Source organism: Oncorhynchus kisutch, linkage group LG14 (genome assembly GCF_002021735.2).
Source record: "Oncorhynchus kisutch isolate 150728-3 linkage group LG14, Okis_V2, whole genome shotgun sequence".
NCBI lineage: Eukaryota > Metazoa > Chordata > Actinopteri > Salmoniformes > Salmonidae > Oncorhynchus > Oncorhynchus kisutch.
In genome coordinates, this window is record NC_034187.2 from 3049637 (window position 1) to 3066937 (window position 17301).

Consider the following 17301-nt stretch of genomic DNA (forward strand, 5'->3'; position numbering starts at 1 on the left):
CTCTCTCTCCCTCTCTCTTTCTCTCTCTTTCTCTCCCCCTCTCTCTCTTTCTCTCCCCCTCTCTCTCTTTCTCTCCCCCTCTCTCTCTTTCTCTCCCCCTGTGGTCTACAAGGATTCAAACTCGTCCACTCTCTGTTTGGTGTTACCCATACGGATTTGCCGCAGGGTCTTGTACTTGTCTCGGCCAGCGCGGACGTTCTCCGTGTGGAGCAGGTCGTTCTGGGTCTTCATGGTGTCGTCTCTGGTCTCGGCCAGGTCAGCACTCAGGGACTGCAGACAGAAAGGGTAACCGGCCAGTAAAAACTTGTAGAACTTTTAAAAGTTCATAGTCTCTTAACTCGTACACAAATAATGTTGTTGACTCGTTCTATATTTGTATTTTTTGTACAAAGCATAAATTGGAGAAAAACACATTTAAACCCCACCCCCCCACCTCAAACAGATAATTCTAATAATGCTTGACATTTCCTCATAGAACATGATGTCATCTCCCTGAGGAGGATGAGCTGGCCAATCAGCGGTCTACCTGCATGAATATTATATATGGTATATGCCCACATCATTCCAACATATAAAAAGCTGCTTTTTAGCATACTTAAAAAAATGGAAGGAATACTATTTCACTCGTATCGTAAGTAATTAGGTCATATTTCACTCGTATCGTAAGTAATTAGGTCATATTTCACTCGTATCGTAAGTAATTAGGTCATATTTCACTCGTATCGTAAGTAATTAGGTCATATTTCACTCGTATCGTAAGTAATTAGGTCATATTTCACTCGTATCGTAAGTAATTAGGTCATATTTCACTCGTATCGTAAGTAATTAGGTCATATTTCACTCGTATCGTAAGTAATTAGGTCATATTTCACTCGTATCGTAAGTAATTAGGTCATATTTCACTCGTATCGTAAGTAATTAGGTCATATTTCACTCGTATCGTAAGTAATTAGGTCATATTTCACTCGTATCGTAAGTAATTAGGTCATATTTCACTCGTATCGTAAGTAATTAGGTCATATTTCACTCGTATCGTAAGTAATTAGGTCATATTTCACTCGTATCGTAAGTAATTAGGTCATAATTAGGTTGTCCAGTTCATTAATTGGCTCTACCTCAATAACAAACAGGTTGTTCAGTTCATTAATTGGCTCTACCTCAATAACAAACAGGTTGTCCAGTTCATTAATAGGCTCTACCTCAATAACAAACAGGTTGTCCAGTTCTTTAATAGGCTCTACCTCAATAACAAACAGGTTGTCCAGTTCATTAATAGGCTCTACCTCAATAACAAACAGGTTGTTCAGTTCATTAATAGGCTCTACCTCAATAACAAACAGGTTGTCCAGTTCTTTAATAGGCTCTACCTCAATAACAAACAGGTTGTCCAGTTCATTAATAGGCTCTACCTCAATAACAAACAGGTTGTCCAGTTCATTAATAGGCTCTACCTCAATAACAAACAGGTTGTCCAGTTCATTAATTGGCTCTACCTCAATAACAAACAGGTTGTTCAGTTCATTAATTGGCTCTACCTCAATAACAAACAGGTTGTCCAGTTCATTAATAGGCTCTACCTCAATAACAAACAGGTTGTCCAGTTCATTAATAGGCTCTACCTCAATAACAAACAGGTTGTTCAGTTCATTAATAGGCTCTACCTCAATAACAAAACATGAAGAAATCAAACAAACGTGATTGATGTTTTTTAATTGAACAAAGTGTTTTTTAATTGAACAAAGTGTTTTTTAATTGAACAGTGTGAGGCCAAGATAATGTTCGTCTTCCCGAGCACATGACAGGCATACGATATCACAAATAATCATCAGTAGAATCTTTATAGTCAATTGGTTCTCTTCAATATACAGCTGCAACCCAGGCAAAATGCTGTTGTTGTTTAATGGACGAAATTAAATAAATAAATCTACCGTCCCATATTCCCTATGTAGTGATCGGGCCCTGGTGAATGTAGGGCACTATAAAGGGGATAGGGTGGGCCCTGGTGAATGTAGGGCACTATAAAGGGGATAGGGTGGGCCCTGGTGAATGTAGGGCACTATAAAGGGGACAGGGTGGGCCCTGGTGAATGTAGGGCACTATAAAGGGGATAGGGTGGGCCCTGGTGAATGTAGGGCACTATAAAGGGGACAGGGTGGGCCCTGGTGAATGTAGGGCACTATAAAGGGGACAGGGTGGGCCCTGGTGAATGTAGGGCACTATAAAGGGGATAGGGTGGGCCCTGGTGAATGTAGGGCACTATAAAGGGGATAGGGTGGGCCCTGGTGAATGTAGGGCACTATAAAGGGGACAGGGATCTGGGATACATCCTATATCAAAGGAAGGAGTGACACTCAGCACCCTCTTCTGATCAATACAACCTACTGAGTCATTTCTTTACTTAAGTCATTGTGTAATCACATATGATTGGTAATCAATATATTTATAACGTGCATTCAATCATTCTTATTTTGGTATGTATAGATAGAGTCAGGGTCTTGTGAAGACAGATTACTGAAGAAGCTACCATAGTTTTTTGTTTGTTAAATATAGCAATGTACGGTTCATTTGAACCACATACACACACACCAATGCATGTTGACAGTATGGTGTATCAGTGAATCATTTGTAAATAATGATCAGAGAAAACAACTTGCTCTCTTTCCCCTCCTAGCTATATCTATTGAAGAGACAAAACGACAATTTTTTATTAAAAAAAAAAGGGCAACACTATCTCTGATCTAAAATGTTATATGTTATCGTTTTTATAATGTTATAAACTTTCTCTCTCAATCAGTGTGATACTGTGACTTTTCTCAATGAGATTACTGTTGGAGTTGGAGATATTTAGGTCCTTGCTTAACAGTGAGCGGTATTACTTCTACCAAAGCTTCCTATGGACTAACAAGGTACGGTTTCTTGTTTGAAAGTTTTCTCCAGAACCAACCACCGTTTTCTCTCCCTCCCTCTCTCTCGCTCTCCTTCTCCCTCTCCCTCTCAGTCTCTCTCTCCCTCTCTCTTTCCATCTCTGTCTCTCACTTACTCCATCTCTCCCTCTCTCTCGCTCTCTCCCCCCCCCTCTCTCACTCTCTCTCTCTCTCTCTCCCCCCCTCTCTCTCCCCCCCCCCTCTCTCTCTCTCTCCCCCCCTCTCTCTCCCCCCCCCTCTCTCTCTCTCTCTCTCTCCCTCTCTCCCCTCCCCCCCTCTCTCTCCCTCTCCCTCTCTCTTTCTCTCTCTTTCTCTCCCCCTCTCTCTCTTTCTCTCCCCCTCTCTCTCTTTCTCTCCCCCTCTCTCTCTTTCTCTCCCCCTGTGGTCTACAAGGATTCAAACTCGTCCACTCTCTGTTTGGTGTTACCCATACGGATTTGCCGCAGGGTCTTGTACTTGTCTCGGCCAGCGCGGACGTTCTCCGTGTGGAGCAGGTCGTTCTGGGTCTTCATGGTGTCGTCTCTGGTCTCGGCCAGGTCAGCACTCAGGGACTGCAGACAGAAAGGGTAACCGGCCAGTAAAAACTTGTAGAACTTTTAAAAGTTCATAGTCTCTTAACTCGTACACAAATAATGTTGTTGACTCGTTCTATATTTGTATTTTTTGTACAAAGCATAAATTGGAGAAAAACACATTTAAACCCCACCCCCACCCCCCCACCTCAAACAGATAATTCTAATAATGCTTGACATTTCCTCATAGAACATGATGTCATCTCCCTGAGGAGGATGAGCTGGCCAATCAGCGGTCTACCTGCATGAATATTATATATGGTATATGCCCACATCATTCCAACATATAAAAAGCTGCTTTTTAGCATACTTAAAAAAATTGAAGGAATACTATTTCACTCGTATCGTAAGTAATTAGGTCATATTTCACTCGTATCGTAAGTAATTAGGTCATATTTCACTCGTATCGTAAGTAATTAGGTCATATTTCACTCGTATCGTAAGTAATTAGGTCATATTTCACTCGTATCGTAAGTAATTAGGTCATATTTCACTCGTATCGTAAGTAATTAGGTCATATTTCACTCGTATCGTAAGTAATTAGGTCATATTTCACTCGTATCGTAAGTAATTAGGTCATATTTCACTCGTATCGTAAGTAATTAGGTCATATTTCACTCGTATCGTAAGTAATTAGGTCATATTTCACTCGTATCGTAAGTAATTAGGTCATATTTCACTCGTATCGTAAGTAATTAGGTCATATTTCACTCGTATCGTAAGTAATTAGGTCATATTTCACTCGTATCGTAAGTAATTAGGTCATATTTCACTCGTATCGTAAGTAATTAGGTCATATTTCACTCGTATCGTAAGTAATTAGGTCATATTTCACTCGTATCGTAAGTAATTAGGTCATATTTCACTCGTATCGTAAGTAATTAGGTCATATTTCACTCGTATCGTAAGTAATTAGGTCATATTTCACTCGTATCGTAAGTAATTAGGTCATATTTCACTCGTATCGTAAGTAATTAGGTCATATTTCACTCGTATCGTAAGTAATTAGGTCATATTTCACTCGTATCGTAAGTAATTAGGTCATATTTCACTCGTATCGTAAGTAATTAGGTCATATTTCACTCGTATCGTAAGTAATTAGGTCATATTTCACTCGTATCGTAAGTAATTAGGTCATATTTCACTCGTATCGTAAGTAATTAGGTCATATTTCACTCGTATCGTAAGTAATTAGGTCATATTTCACTCGTATCGTAAGTAATTAGGTCATATTTCACTCGTATCGTAAGTAATTAGGTCATATTTCACTCGTATCGTAAGTAATTAGGTCATATTTCACTCGTATCGTAAGTAATTAGGTCATATTTCACTCGTATCGTAAGTAATTAGGTCATATTTCACTCGTATCGTAAGTAATTAGGTCATATTTCACTCGTATCGTAAGTAATTAGGTCATATTTCACTCGTATCGTAAGTAATTAGGTCATATTTCACTCGTATCGTAAGTAATTAGGTCATATTTCACTCGTATCGTAAGTAATTAGGTCATATTTCACTCGTATCGTAAGTAATTAGGTCATATTTCACTGAACTCTGGAAACACTGAGCAGTTACTTTAAAAGCATTGGCTGCATCCTGAGTAGAAGGCTATTTCCCACAGGGCCCCAGAGACCACAGGGCCCCAGAGACCACAGGGCCCCAGAGACCACAGGGCCCCAGAGACCACAGGGCCCCAGAGACCACAGGGCCCTAGAGACCACAGGGCCCCAGAGACCACAACCCACAGGGCCCCAGAGACCACAGGGCCCCAGAGACCACAGGGCCCCAGAGACCACAGGGCCCCAGAGACCACAGGGCCCCAGAGACCACAGGGCCCCAGAGACCACAACCCACAGGGCCCCAGAGACCACAGGGCCCCAGAGACCACAACCCACAGGGCCCTAGAGACCACAACCCACAGGGCCCTAGAGACCACAGCCTACCAGAGACCACAGGGCCCCAGAGACCACAGGGCCCTAGAGACCACAGGGCCCCAGAGACCACAACCCACAGGGCCCCAGAGACCACAGGGCCCCAGAGACCACAACCCACAGGGCCCTAGAGACCACAGGGCCCTAGAGACCACAGCCTACCAGAGACCACAGGGCCCCAGAGACCACAGGGCCCTAGAGACCACAGGGCCCCAGAGACCACAACCCACAGGGCCCCAGAGACCACAACCCACAGGGCCCTAGAGACCACAGGGCCCTAGAGACCACAGGGCCCTAGAGACCACAGGGCCCTAGAGACCACAACCCACAGGGCCCCAGAGACCACAGGGCCCTAGAGACCACAACCCACAGGGCCCTAGAGACCACATGGCCCTAGAGACCACAGGGCCCTAGAGACCACAGGGCCCTAGAGACCACAACCCATAGGGCCCTAGAGACCACAACCCATAGGGCCCTAGAGACCACAACCCATAGGGCCCTAGAGACCACAACCCACAGGGCCCCTAGAGACCACAGAGCCCCTAGAGACCACAGAGCCCCAGAGACCACAACCCACAGGGCCCTAGAGACCACAGGGCCCTAGAGACCACAACCCATAGGGCCCTAGAGACCACAACCCATAGGGCCCTAGAGACCACAACCCATAGGGCCCTAGAGACCACAGGGCCCCAGAGACCACAACCCATAGGGCCCTACAGACCACAACCCATAGGGCCCTAGAGACCACAACCCACAGGGCCCCTAGAGACCACAGGGCCCCAGAGACCACAACCCACAGGGCCCTAGAGACCACAGGGCCCTAGAGACCACAACCCATAGGGCCCTAGAGACCACAACCCATAGGGCCCTAGAGACCACATGGCCCTAGAGACCACAGGGCCCTAGAGACCACAGGGCCCTAGAGACCACAACCCATAGGGCCCTAGAGACCACAACCCATAGGGCCCTAGAGACCACAACCCATAGGGCCCTAGAGACCACAACCCACAGGGCCCCTAGAGACCACAGAGCCCCTAGAGACCACAGAGCCCCAGAGACCACAACCCACAGGGCCCTAGAGACCACAGGGCCCTAGAGACTACAACCCATAGGGCCCTAGAGACCACAACCCATAGGGCCCTAGAGACCACAACCCATAGGGCCCTAGAGACCACAGGGCCCCAGAGACCACAACCCATAGGGCCCTACAGACCACAACCCATAGGGCCCTAGAGACCACAACCCGCAGGGCCCCTAGAGACCACAGGGCCCCAGAGACCACAACCCACAGGGCCCTAGAGACCACAGGGCCCTAGAGACCACAACCCATAGGGCCCTAGAGACCACAACCCATAGGGCCCTAGAGACCATAGGGCCCTAGAGACCATAGGGCCCTAGAGACCACAGGGCCCCAGAGACCATATCCCACAGGGCCCCAGAGACCACAACCCACAGGGCCCTAGAGACTACAGGGCCCTAGAGACCACAACCCACAGGGCCCCAGAGACCACAGGGCCCCAGAGACCACAGGGCCCCAGAGACCACAGCCTACCAGAAACCACAGCCCACAGGGCCCCAGAGGCCACAGCCCACAGGGCCCCAGAGGCCACAGCCCACAAGAGACCACTGCCCACAGGGCCCCAGAGACCACAGCCCACCAGAGACCACAGCCCACAGCGCCCCAGAGACCACAGGGCCCCAGAGACTCACCATTAGTTGTGCCTGAATGCGTTTGTTCTTCTCGGCCTCGGTAACACGCTCCTCCTCCTCCCGGTGGTCGTTGATGTCCTGCTGCTGCAGCTCAGCGCTGTACGTGCTGTTCTCCTCGCTTTCCTCCTGGTCACTGTGGCTGCTGTCGCTGCTGTCAGGTGAGGGAGGGGCTGGGATGGCAGCGGGGGCGGCCATTACCAGGTGAAGCTCCTCCTTAGTCTTCAGAAGATCCTCCTGGACCTCCCTAGCCTGGAGGGAGAGGGAGAGGGAGAGAGAGATGGAAAAGGGTTTAGTACTATATCTCTTGACACAATGATGAAAATAATCATGGCCTCTAAACCTTCAAGCTGCATACTGGACCCTATTCCAACTAAACTACTGAAAGAGCTGCTTCCTGTGCTTGGCCCTCCTATGTTGAACATAAGAAACGGCTCTCTATCCACCAAACTCACTAAAAGTGGCAGTAATAAAGCCTCTCTTGAAAAAGCCTAACCTTGACCCAGAAAATATAAAAAACTATCGGCCTATATCGAATCTTTCATTCCTCTCAAAAATGTTGGAAAAGGCTGTTGCGCAGCAACTCACTGCCTTCCTGAAGACAAACAATGTTTACGAAATGCTTCAGTCTGGTTTTAGACCCCATCATAGCACTGAGACTGCACTTGTGAAGGTGGTAAATGTTCAAATCTATCAATAATTCAATCAAATGGATTCATAAAGCCCTTTTTCTGCATTAACAGTGGCTGGCTAGGATCGCTATGGTTCACGTTCAGTTTATCCCTCAGAGTTGAAGTGTATGAGGACATGCTGATGGTGCCCAAGGGAAGGAAACTCACCCTGCTCTGCCATGTTTCAGCCTCTTCCTCCTGGAACCTCTTGGCCTCCTCCAGCAGGGCGATCTTAGCAGTGTACTCTGCCAGCTCTGCAGCCTAGTGAGAGAGAGAGAAAAGGTGTCAGATATTAGCAGTGTACTCTGCCAGCTCTGCAGCCTAGAGACAGAGAGAGAGAGAGACAGAGACAGAGAGACAGAGAGACAGAGAGAGAGAGAGAGAGAGTGAGAGAGTGAGAGAGAGAGAGAGAAAAGGTGTCAGATCTTAGCAGTGTATTGCGCCACCTTAACAACAATGACAAATGGTTTGATGAAGAATGCAAAAATCTAAGAAAAAATGTAGAAACCTGTCCAACCAAAAAACATAGAGACCCAGAAAACCTTCGCCTTCACTATGGTGAATCACTTAAACAATACAGAAATACACTACGGAAAAAGAAGGAACAGCACGTCAGAAATCAGCTCAATGTAATTGAAAAATCCATATAATCTAACCACTTCTGGGAAAATTGGAAAACACTAAATGAACAACACCATCAAGAATTATCTATCCAAAATGGAGATGTCTGGGTAAACCACTTCTCCAATCTGATTGGCTCTTTAACAAAGAAGAAACAGCAAAAACATGTACAGTGCCTTGCGAAAGTATTCGGCCCCCTTGAACTTTGCGACCTTTTGCCACATTTCAGGCTTCAAACATAAAGATATAAAACTGTATTTTTTTGTGAAGAATCAACAACAAGTGGGACACAATCATGAAGTGGAACGACATTTATTGGATATTTCAAACTTTTTTAACAAATCAAAAACAGAAAAATTGGGCGTGCAAAATTATTCAGCCCCTTTACTTTCAGTGCAGCAAACTCTCTCCAGAAGTTCAGTGAGGATCTCTGAATGATCCAATGTTGACCTAAATGACTAATGATGATAAATACAATCCACCTGTGTGTAATCAAGTCTCCGTATAAATGCACCTGCACTGTGATAGTCTCAGAGGTCCGTTAAAAGCGCAGAGAGCATCATGAAGAACAAGGAACACACCAGGCAGGTCCGAGATACTGTTGTGAAGAAGTTTAAAGCCGGATTTGGATACAAAAAGATTTCCCAAGCTTTAAACATCCCAAGGAGCACTGTGCAAACGATAATATTGAAATGGAAGGAGTATCAGACCACTGCAAATCTACCAAGACCTGGCCGTCCCTCTAAATTTTCTGCTCATACAAGGAGAAGACTGATCAGAGATGCAGCCAATAGGCCCATGATCACTCTGGATGAACTGCAGAGATCTACAGCTGAGGTGGGAGACTCTGTCCATAGGACAACAATCAGTCGTATATTGCACAAATCTGGCCTTTATGGAAGAGTGGCAAGAAGAAAGCCATTTCTTAAAGATATCCATAAAAAGTGTCGTTTAAAGTTTGCCACAAGCCACCTGGGAGACACACCAAACATGTGGAAGAAGGTGCTCTGGTCAGATGAAACCAAAATTGAACTTTTTGGCAACAATGCAAAACGTTATGTTTGGCGTAAAAGCAACACAGCTCATCACCCTGAACACACCATCCCCACTGTCAAACATGGTGGTGGCAGCATCATGGTTTGGGCCTGCTTTTCTTCAGCAGGGACAGGGAAGATGGTTAAAATTGATGGGAAGATGGATGGAGCCAAATACAGGACCATTCTGGAAGAAAACCTGATGGAGTCTGCAAAAGACCTGAGACTGGGACGGAGATTTGTCTTCCAACAAGACAATGATCCAAAACATAAAGCAAAATCTACAATGGAATGGTTCAAAAATAAACATATCCAGGTGTTAGAATGGCCAAGTCAAAGTCCAGACCTGAATCGAATCGAGAATCTGTGGAAAGAACTGAAAACTGCTGTTCACAAATGCTCTCCATCCAACCTCACTGAGCTCGAGCTGTTTTGCAAGGAGGAATGGGAAAACATTTCAGTCTCTCGATGTGCAAAACTGATAGAGACATACCCCAAGCGACTTACAGCTGTAATCGCAGCAAAAGGTGGCGCTACAAAGTATTAACTTAAGGGTGCTGAATAATTTTGCACGCCCAATTTTTCAGTTTTTGATTGTTAAAAAAGTTTGAAATATCCAATAAATGTCGTTCCACTTCATGATTGTGTCCCACTTGTTGTTGATTCTTCACAAAAAAATACAGTTTTATATCTTTATGTTTGAAGCCTAAAATGTGGCAAAAGGTCGCAAAGTTCAAGGGGGCAGAATACTTTCGCAAGGCACTGTACATGATCAAATACAACTCTTAGAATCAACCATTAAATACTACCAGAACCCACTGGATTCTCTAATTACCTTGAATGAACTACAGGACAAAATACAAACCCTCCAACCCAAAAAGGCTTGTGGGGTTGATGGTATCCTAAATTATATTATGAAATATACGGACCACAAATTCCATTTGGCTATACTTAAACTCTTTAACATCATCCTCAGCTGGCATCTTCCCCAATATTTGGAACCAAGGACTGATCACCCCAAAAGTGGGGACAAATTTGACCCCAATAACTACTGAGGGATATGTGTCAACAGTAACCTTGGGAAAGTCCTCTGCATTATCATTGACAGCAGACTCGTACATTTCCTCAGTGAAAACAATGTACTGAGCAAATGTCAAATTGGCTTTTTGCCAAATTACCGTACAACAGACCACATATTCACCCTGCACACCCTAACTGACAAACAAACCAAAACAAAGGCAAAGTCTTCTCATGCTTTGTTGATTTCAAAAAAGTTTCAGACTCAATTTGGCATGAGGGTCTGCTATACAAACTGATGGAAAGTGGTGTTGGGGGTAAAAACATACGTCATTATAAAATCCATTCTGCAGCCTAGAGAGTCGAAGAAGAAGAAGAAGAAGAAGGCTGAGAACAGGTGGATTGGGGCAGGGTGATGTTATTGATGTTTGCGTATTCTCAAGGAACCGGGAATCAATTACTTTGGGAATCGACTCCCAGCCCTAATTTCACCAGAACATCAAGCATTTATACAGAAGTCCTCTTGACTCATCCCAGTGTCCTCACCAGCTGTTCCTGACTCATCCCAGTGTCCTCACCAACTGTTCCTGACTCATCCCAGTGTCCTCACCAGCTGTTCCTGACTCATGTCAGTGTCCTCACCAGCTGTTCCTGACTAATCCCAGTGTCCTCACCAGCTGTTCCTGACTCATCCCAGTGTCCTCACCAGCTGTTCCTGACTCATCCCAGTGTCCTCACCAGCTGTTCCTGACTCATGTCAGTGTCCTCACCAGCTGTTCCTGACTCATCCCAGTGTCCTCACCAGCTGTTCCTGACTCATCCCAGTGTCCTCACCAGCTGTTCCTGACTCATCCCAGTGTCCTCACCAGCTGTTCCTGACTCATCCCAGTGTCCTCACCAGCTGTTCCTGACTCATCCCAGTGTCCTCACCAGCTGTTCCTGACTCATCCCAGTGTCCTCACCAACTATTCCTGACTCATATCAGTGTCCTCACCAACTGTTCCTGACTCATGTCAGTGTCCTCACCAACTGTTCCTGACTCATCCCAGTGTCCTCACCAGCGGTTCCTGACTCATCCCAGTGTCCTCACCAGCGGTTCCTGACTCATCCCAGTGTCCTCAACAGCTGTTCCTGACTCATCCCAGTGTCCTCAACAGCTGTTCCTGACTCATCCCAGTGTCCTCAACAGCTGTTCCTGACTCATCCCAGTGTACTCACCAGCTGTTCCTGACTCTCTAGCTGAATCACGGCCTGCCTGGCCAGCTCGTCTTTGGCCAGGAGAGCAGCCTGTCTCTCAGTCTCCAGCCTGGCTGCATCCTGCTCCACCCTCCTCCTCTCCTCTTCCAGACGGATAGCTCTCTCCAGCTGCTCCTGCAGTTCTGTTACAGACAGACATTATATTCAAATACATATACACATATATACACACTGTTCAACAAAAATAAAGGGAACACTTAAAACAACACAATGTAACTCCAAGTCAATCACACTTCTGTAAAATCAAACTGTCCACTTAGGAAGCAACACTGATTGACAATACATTTCACATGCTGTTGTGCAAATGGCATAGACAACAGGTTGGAAATTATAGGCAATTAGTAAGACACCCCCAATAAAGGAGTGGTTCTGCAGGTGGGGACCACAGACCACTTCTCAGTTCCTATGCTTCCTGGCTGATGTTTTGGTCACTTTTGAATGCTGGCGGTGATTTCACTCTAGTGGTAGCATGAGACGAAGTCTACAACCCACACAAGTGGCTCAGGTAGTGTAGCTCATCCAGGATGGAACATCAATGCGAGCTGTGGCAAGAAGGTTTGCTGTGTCTGTCAGCGTAGTGTCCAGAGAATGGAGGCGCTACCAGGAGACAGGCCAATCCATCAGGAGACATGGAGGAGGCCGTAGGAGGGCAACAACCCAGCAGCAGGACCGCTACCTCCGGCTTTGTGCAAGGGGGAGCAGGAGGAGCGCTGCCAGAGCCCTGCAAAATGACCTCCAGCAGGCCACAAATGTGCATGTGTCTGCTCAAACGGTCAGAAACAGACTCCATGAGGGTGGTATGAGGGCCCGACGTCCACAGGTGGGGGTTGTGCTTACAGCCCAACACCGTGCAGGACGTTTTTCATTTGCCAGAGAACACCAAGATTGGCACATTTTTTGCAAGAGCTCAGGTGGAGCATGCCAATTGCACTTCAAAACTTGAGATTGTGTTGTGTGACAAAACTGCATAATTTAGAGTGAACTTTTATTGTACCCAGCACAAGGTGCACCTGTGGATCGTGCTATTAAATCAGCTTTTTTGATATGCCAGATCTGCCAGGTGGATGGATTCTCTTGGCAAATGAGAAATACTCACTAACTAAACAAATGTATACAACATTGGAGAGAAATAAGATTTTTTGTGAGTCTGGAACATTTCAGGGATCTTTTATTTCAGCTCATGAAATGCGGGACAAACACTTTACATGTTGCGTTTATATTTATGTTCAGTGTACAGTTGAAGTCGGAAGTTTGCATTTAGGTTGGAGTCATTAAAACTCGTTTTTCAACCACTTCACAAATTTCTTGTTAACAAACTATAGTTTTGGCAAGTCGGTTAGGACATCTACTTCGTGCATGACACAAGTAATTTTTCCAACAACAACTTACAGACAGATTATTTCACTTATAATTCACTGTATCACAATTTCAGTGATTCTGAAGTTTACATGCTGTACACTAGGTTGACTGTGCCTTTAAACAGCTTGGAAAATTACAGAAAATTATGTAATGGCTTTAGAAGCTTCTGATAGGTTAATTGACATCAATTGGAGGTGTACCTGTGGATGTATTTCAAGGCCAACCTTCAAACTCAGTGCCTCTTTGCTTGACATCATGGAAAAATCAAAAGAAATCAGACAAGACCTCAGAAAAAACATTGTAGACCTCCACAAGTCTGGTTCATCCTTGGGAGCAATTTCCAAACGCCTGAAGGTACCACGTTCATCTGTACAAACAATAGTACGCAAGTATAAACACCATGGGACCAGGCAGCCGTCATACTGCTCAGGAAGGAGACACGTTCTGTCACCTAGAGATGAACGTACTTTGGTGTGAAAAGCGCAAATCAATCCCAGAACAACAGCAAAGGACCTTGTGAAGATGCTGGAGGAAACGGGTACAAAGTGTCTATATCCACAAGTAAAACGAGTCCTATATCGACATAACCTGAAAGGACGCTCAGCAAGGAAGAAGCCACTGCTCCAAAACCGCCATAAAAAAACCAGACTACGGTTTGCAACTGCACATGAGGACAAAGATCATACTTTTTGGAGAAATATCCTCTGGTCTGATGAAACAAAAATATAACTATTTGGTCATAAAGACCACCATTATGTTTAGAGGGAAAAGGGGGAGGCTTGCAAGTCGAAGAACACCATCCCAACCGTGAAGCACGGGGATGGCAGCATCATGTTCTGGGGGTCCTTTGTTGCAGGAGGGACTGGTGCACTTCACAAAATAGATGGCATCAGGAGGGAGGGAAATGATGTGGATATATTGAAGCAACATCTCAACACATCAGTCAGGAAGTTAAAGCTTGGTCGCAAATGGGTCTTCCAAATGGACAATGAACCCAAGCATACTTCCAAAGTTGTGGCAAAATGGCTTAAGGACAACAAAGTCAAGGTATTGGAGTGGCCATCACAAAGCCCTGACCTCAATCCTATAGAACATTTGTGGGCAGAACTGAAAAAGCGTGTGTGAGCAAGGAGGCCTACAAACCTGACTCAGTTACACCAGCGCTGTCAGGAGGAATGGGCCAAACTTCACCCAACTTATTGTGGGAAGCTTGTGGAAGGCAACCCGACACGTTTGACCCAAGTTAAACAATTTAAAGGCAATGCTACCAAATAGTAATTGAGGGTATGTAAACTTCTGACCCACTGGGAATGTGATGAAAGAAATATAAGCTGAAATAAATCAATCATTCTCTCTACTATTATTCTGACATTTCTCATTCTTAAATAAAGTGGTGATCCTAACTGACCTAAAACAGGGAATTACTTCTAGGATTAAACGTCAGAAATTGTGAAAAACTGAGTTTAAATCTATTTGGCTACGGCTTATGTAAATGTCCGACTTCAACAGTATTTATATTCATGAATTATGAATGATTAGACTCTGAAGGGTACAGGAGGGTGAAGGTGGGGTACAGGAGGGTGAAGGTGGGGTACAGGAGGGTGAAGGTGGGGTACAGGAGGGTGAAGGTGCAGTAGAGGAGGGTGAAGGTGCAGTAGAGGAGGGTTAAGGTGAGGTACAGGAGGGTGAAGGTGAGATACAGGAGGGTGAAAGTGCAGTAGAGGAGGGTAAAGGTGCAGTAGAGGAGGATGAAGGTGGGGTAGAGGAGGGTGTCGCTGGGGTAGAGGAGGGTGAAGGTGGGGTAGAGGAGGGTGAAGGTAGGGTAGAGGAGGGTGAAGGTAGGGTAGAGGGGGGTGAAGGTGCAGTAGAGGAGGGTGAAGGTAGGGTAGAGGAGGGTGAAGGTGCAGTAGCGGAGGGTGAAGGTGGGGTAGAGGAGGGTGAAAGTGGGGTACAGGAGGGTGAAGGTGGGATACAGGAGGGTGAAAGTGGGGTACAGGAGGGTGAAGGTGGGATACAGGAGGGTGAAGGTGGGATACAGGAGGGTGAAGGTGCAGTACAGGAGGGTGAAGGTGGGGTACAGGAGGGTGAAGATAGGGTAGAGGAGGGTGAAGGTGCAGTAGAGGAGGGTGAAGGTGGGATACAGGAGGGTGAATGTGGGGTAGAGGAGGGTGAAGATGGGGTACAGGAGGGTGAAGGTGAGGTACAGGAGGGTGAAAATGGGGTACAGGAGGGTGTAGGTGGGGTAGAGGAGGGTGAAGGTGGGGTACAGGAGGGTGAAGGTGGAGTACAGGAGGGTGTAGGTGGGGTACAGGAGGGTGAAGGTGGGGTAGAGGAGGGTGACGGTGAGGTAGAGGAGGGTGAAGGTGGGGTAGGTGAAAGTGAAGGTGGGGTAGAGGAGGGTGAAGGAAGGGTACAGGAGGGTGAATGTGGGTAGAGGAGGGTGAAGGTGGGGTACAGTAGGGTGAAGGTGGGGTAGGTGAAAGTGAAGGTGGGGTACAGTAGGGTGAAGGTGCGGTAGAGGTGGTCTTGTATGGCTCAGTTGGTAAAAGAGTGACACTAAGGTTGTAGGTTCAATTCCCACTGAGATTATATAGTGAATAATATGTTTGTGTTCACTTTACCCAGGGGAAGTGTAGGGGATTAAGGCAAGCTATGCTGCTAGTTAAAAGGTTATCTTGATTATTCCTCTGTAATCAAAGATCTGACTAGTTAATACACGAGTTTCAACTTCACTCAGCCTGATAAAGAGCAAGGCTGTTGTCTCTAATTTATCCCAAAGTGTTCCCTTCCCCTCTGGTTTGATATTTGGCTAAGAAATATGGCGGAAACTCCCACCGGTCTATGCCTCCACCAATCCAATGATTTTATATGATTGGGAAGTAGTGAACGAGTGTACACTTCAGGAGAAAGGAGATACTACTGGGACGCAACCCACGTCTGACAGGGAAGCAAGTCAACATTTGATGGCAGTATCTCTACAGACAATAAAGTCTATTTAATGATTAGACAATGAAGGAAGGGAGTCTCTGGCACACCCTGCCTTCCTATGAATGATTAGATTATGAAGGAAGGGAGTCTCTGGCACACCCTGCCTTCCTATGAATGATTAGATTATGAAGGAAGGGAGTCTCTGACACACCCTGCTTTCCTATGAATTATTAGATTATGAAGGATGGAAGTCTGTCTGGAAATCTGTGGTGCACCCTACCTTCCTTACCCATATTACATGCCCTTACCTCTCTCTGCCTTCTTGGTTGTCTCCTCAAACTGGTACAGCCTCAGCATCAAGTCCTGCTTCTCTCTCTCCATCTGATCCTTCTCTTTCTCCATGGCCTCCCGTTTCTTCTTCTCATTCTCCAGCTGGGCCCTGAAAACAGGAGTAGGTGATTGTGACTTTTATATTGGTGTATCTTCGCCCGGATCGATTCCTGAGACACGGAAGCCACACAGTACAGACAGCAGTTCACAGATAAGGTGAAAGCGGGGTACAGGATGGTGAAGGTGGGGTACCGGATGGTGAAGGTGGGGGTGCAATAGGGTGAAGGTGGGGTACAGGATGGTGAAGATGAGGTACAGGATGGTGAAGGTGGGGGTGCAGTAGGGTGAAGGTGGGGTACAGTAGGGTGAAGATGAGGTACAGGAGGGTAAAAATGAGGTACAGTAGGGTGAAGGTGGGGGTGCAGAAGGGTGAAGATGAGGTACAGGAGGGTGAAGGTGGAGGGTGAAAATGAGGTACAGAAGGGTGAAAATGGGGTACAGGTGGGTGAAGTTGGGGTACAGTAGGGTGAAAATGGAGGGTGAAGGTGAGATACAGGAGGGTGAAGGTGGGGGTGCAGGAGGGTGAAGGTGAGGTACAGGAGGGTGAAGGTGAGGGTGCAGGAGGGTGAAGGTGAGGTACAGGAGGGTGAAGGTGGGGGTACAGTAGGGTGAAGATGGAGGGTGAAGGTGAGGTACAGGAGGGTGAAGGTGGGGGTGCAGGAGGGTAAAGGTGGAGTACAGGAGGGTAAAGATGAGGTACAGGAGGGTAAAGGCGGGGTACAGGAGGGTAAAGGTGGGGTACAGCAGGGTAAAGGTGGGGTACAGGAGGGTAAAGGTGGGGTACAGCAGGGTAAAGGTGGGGTACAGCAGGGTAAAGGTGAGGTACAGCAGGGTAAAGGTGGGGTACAGGAGGGTAAAGGTGGGGTACAGGAGGGTAAAGGTGGGGTACA

At 46.3% G+C, this 17301-nt stretch overlaps 1 protein-coding gene across 1 annotated transcript in view; it reads right to left on the bottom strand.

Annotated features, from left to right (window-relative positions):
* Window positions 1-3214: 3214 nt before the first annotated feature.
* LOC109883067 (ezrin) overlaps window positions 3215-17301 on the bottom strand; it is a 42844-nt gene continuing 28757 nt past the window's right edge. The window contains exons 10-14 of the mRNA XM_031787644.1: window positions 16330-16460; window positions 11696-11856; window positions 7974-8066; window positions 7138-7386; window positions 3215-3475 (exon numbers count right to left, since the gene is read on the bottom strand). Of these exons, the coding sequence (XP_031643504.1) occupies window positions 3311-3475; window positions 7138-7386; window positions 7974-8066; window positions 11696-11856; window positions 16330-16460 (799 nt within the window). The 3' untranslated portion in view covers window positions 3215-3310. The remainder of the gene's footprint in view (window positions 3476-7137; window positions 7387-7973; window positions 8067-11695; window positions 11857-16329; window positions 16461-17301) is intronic.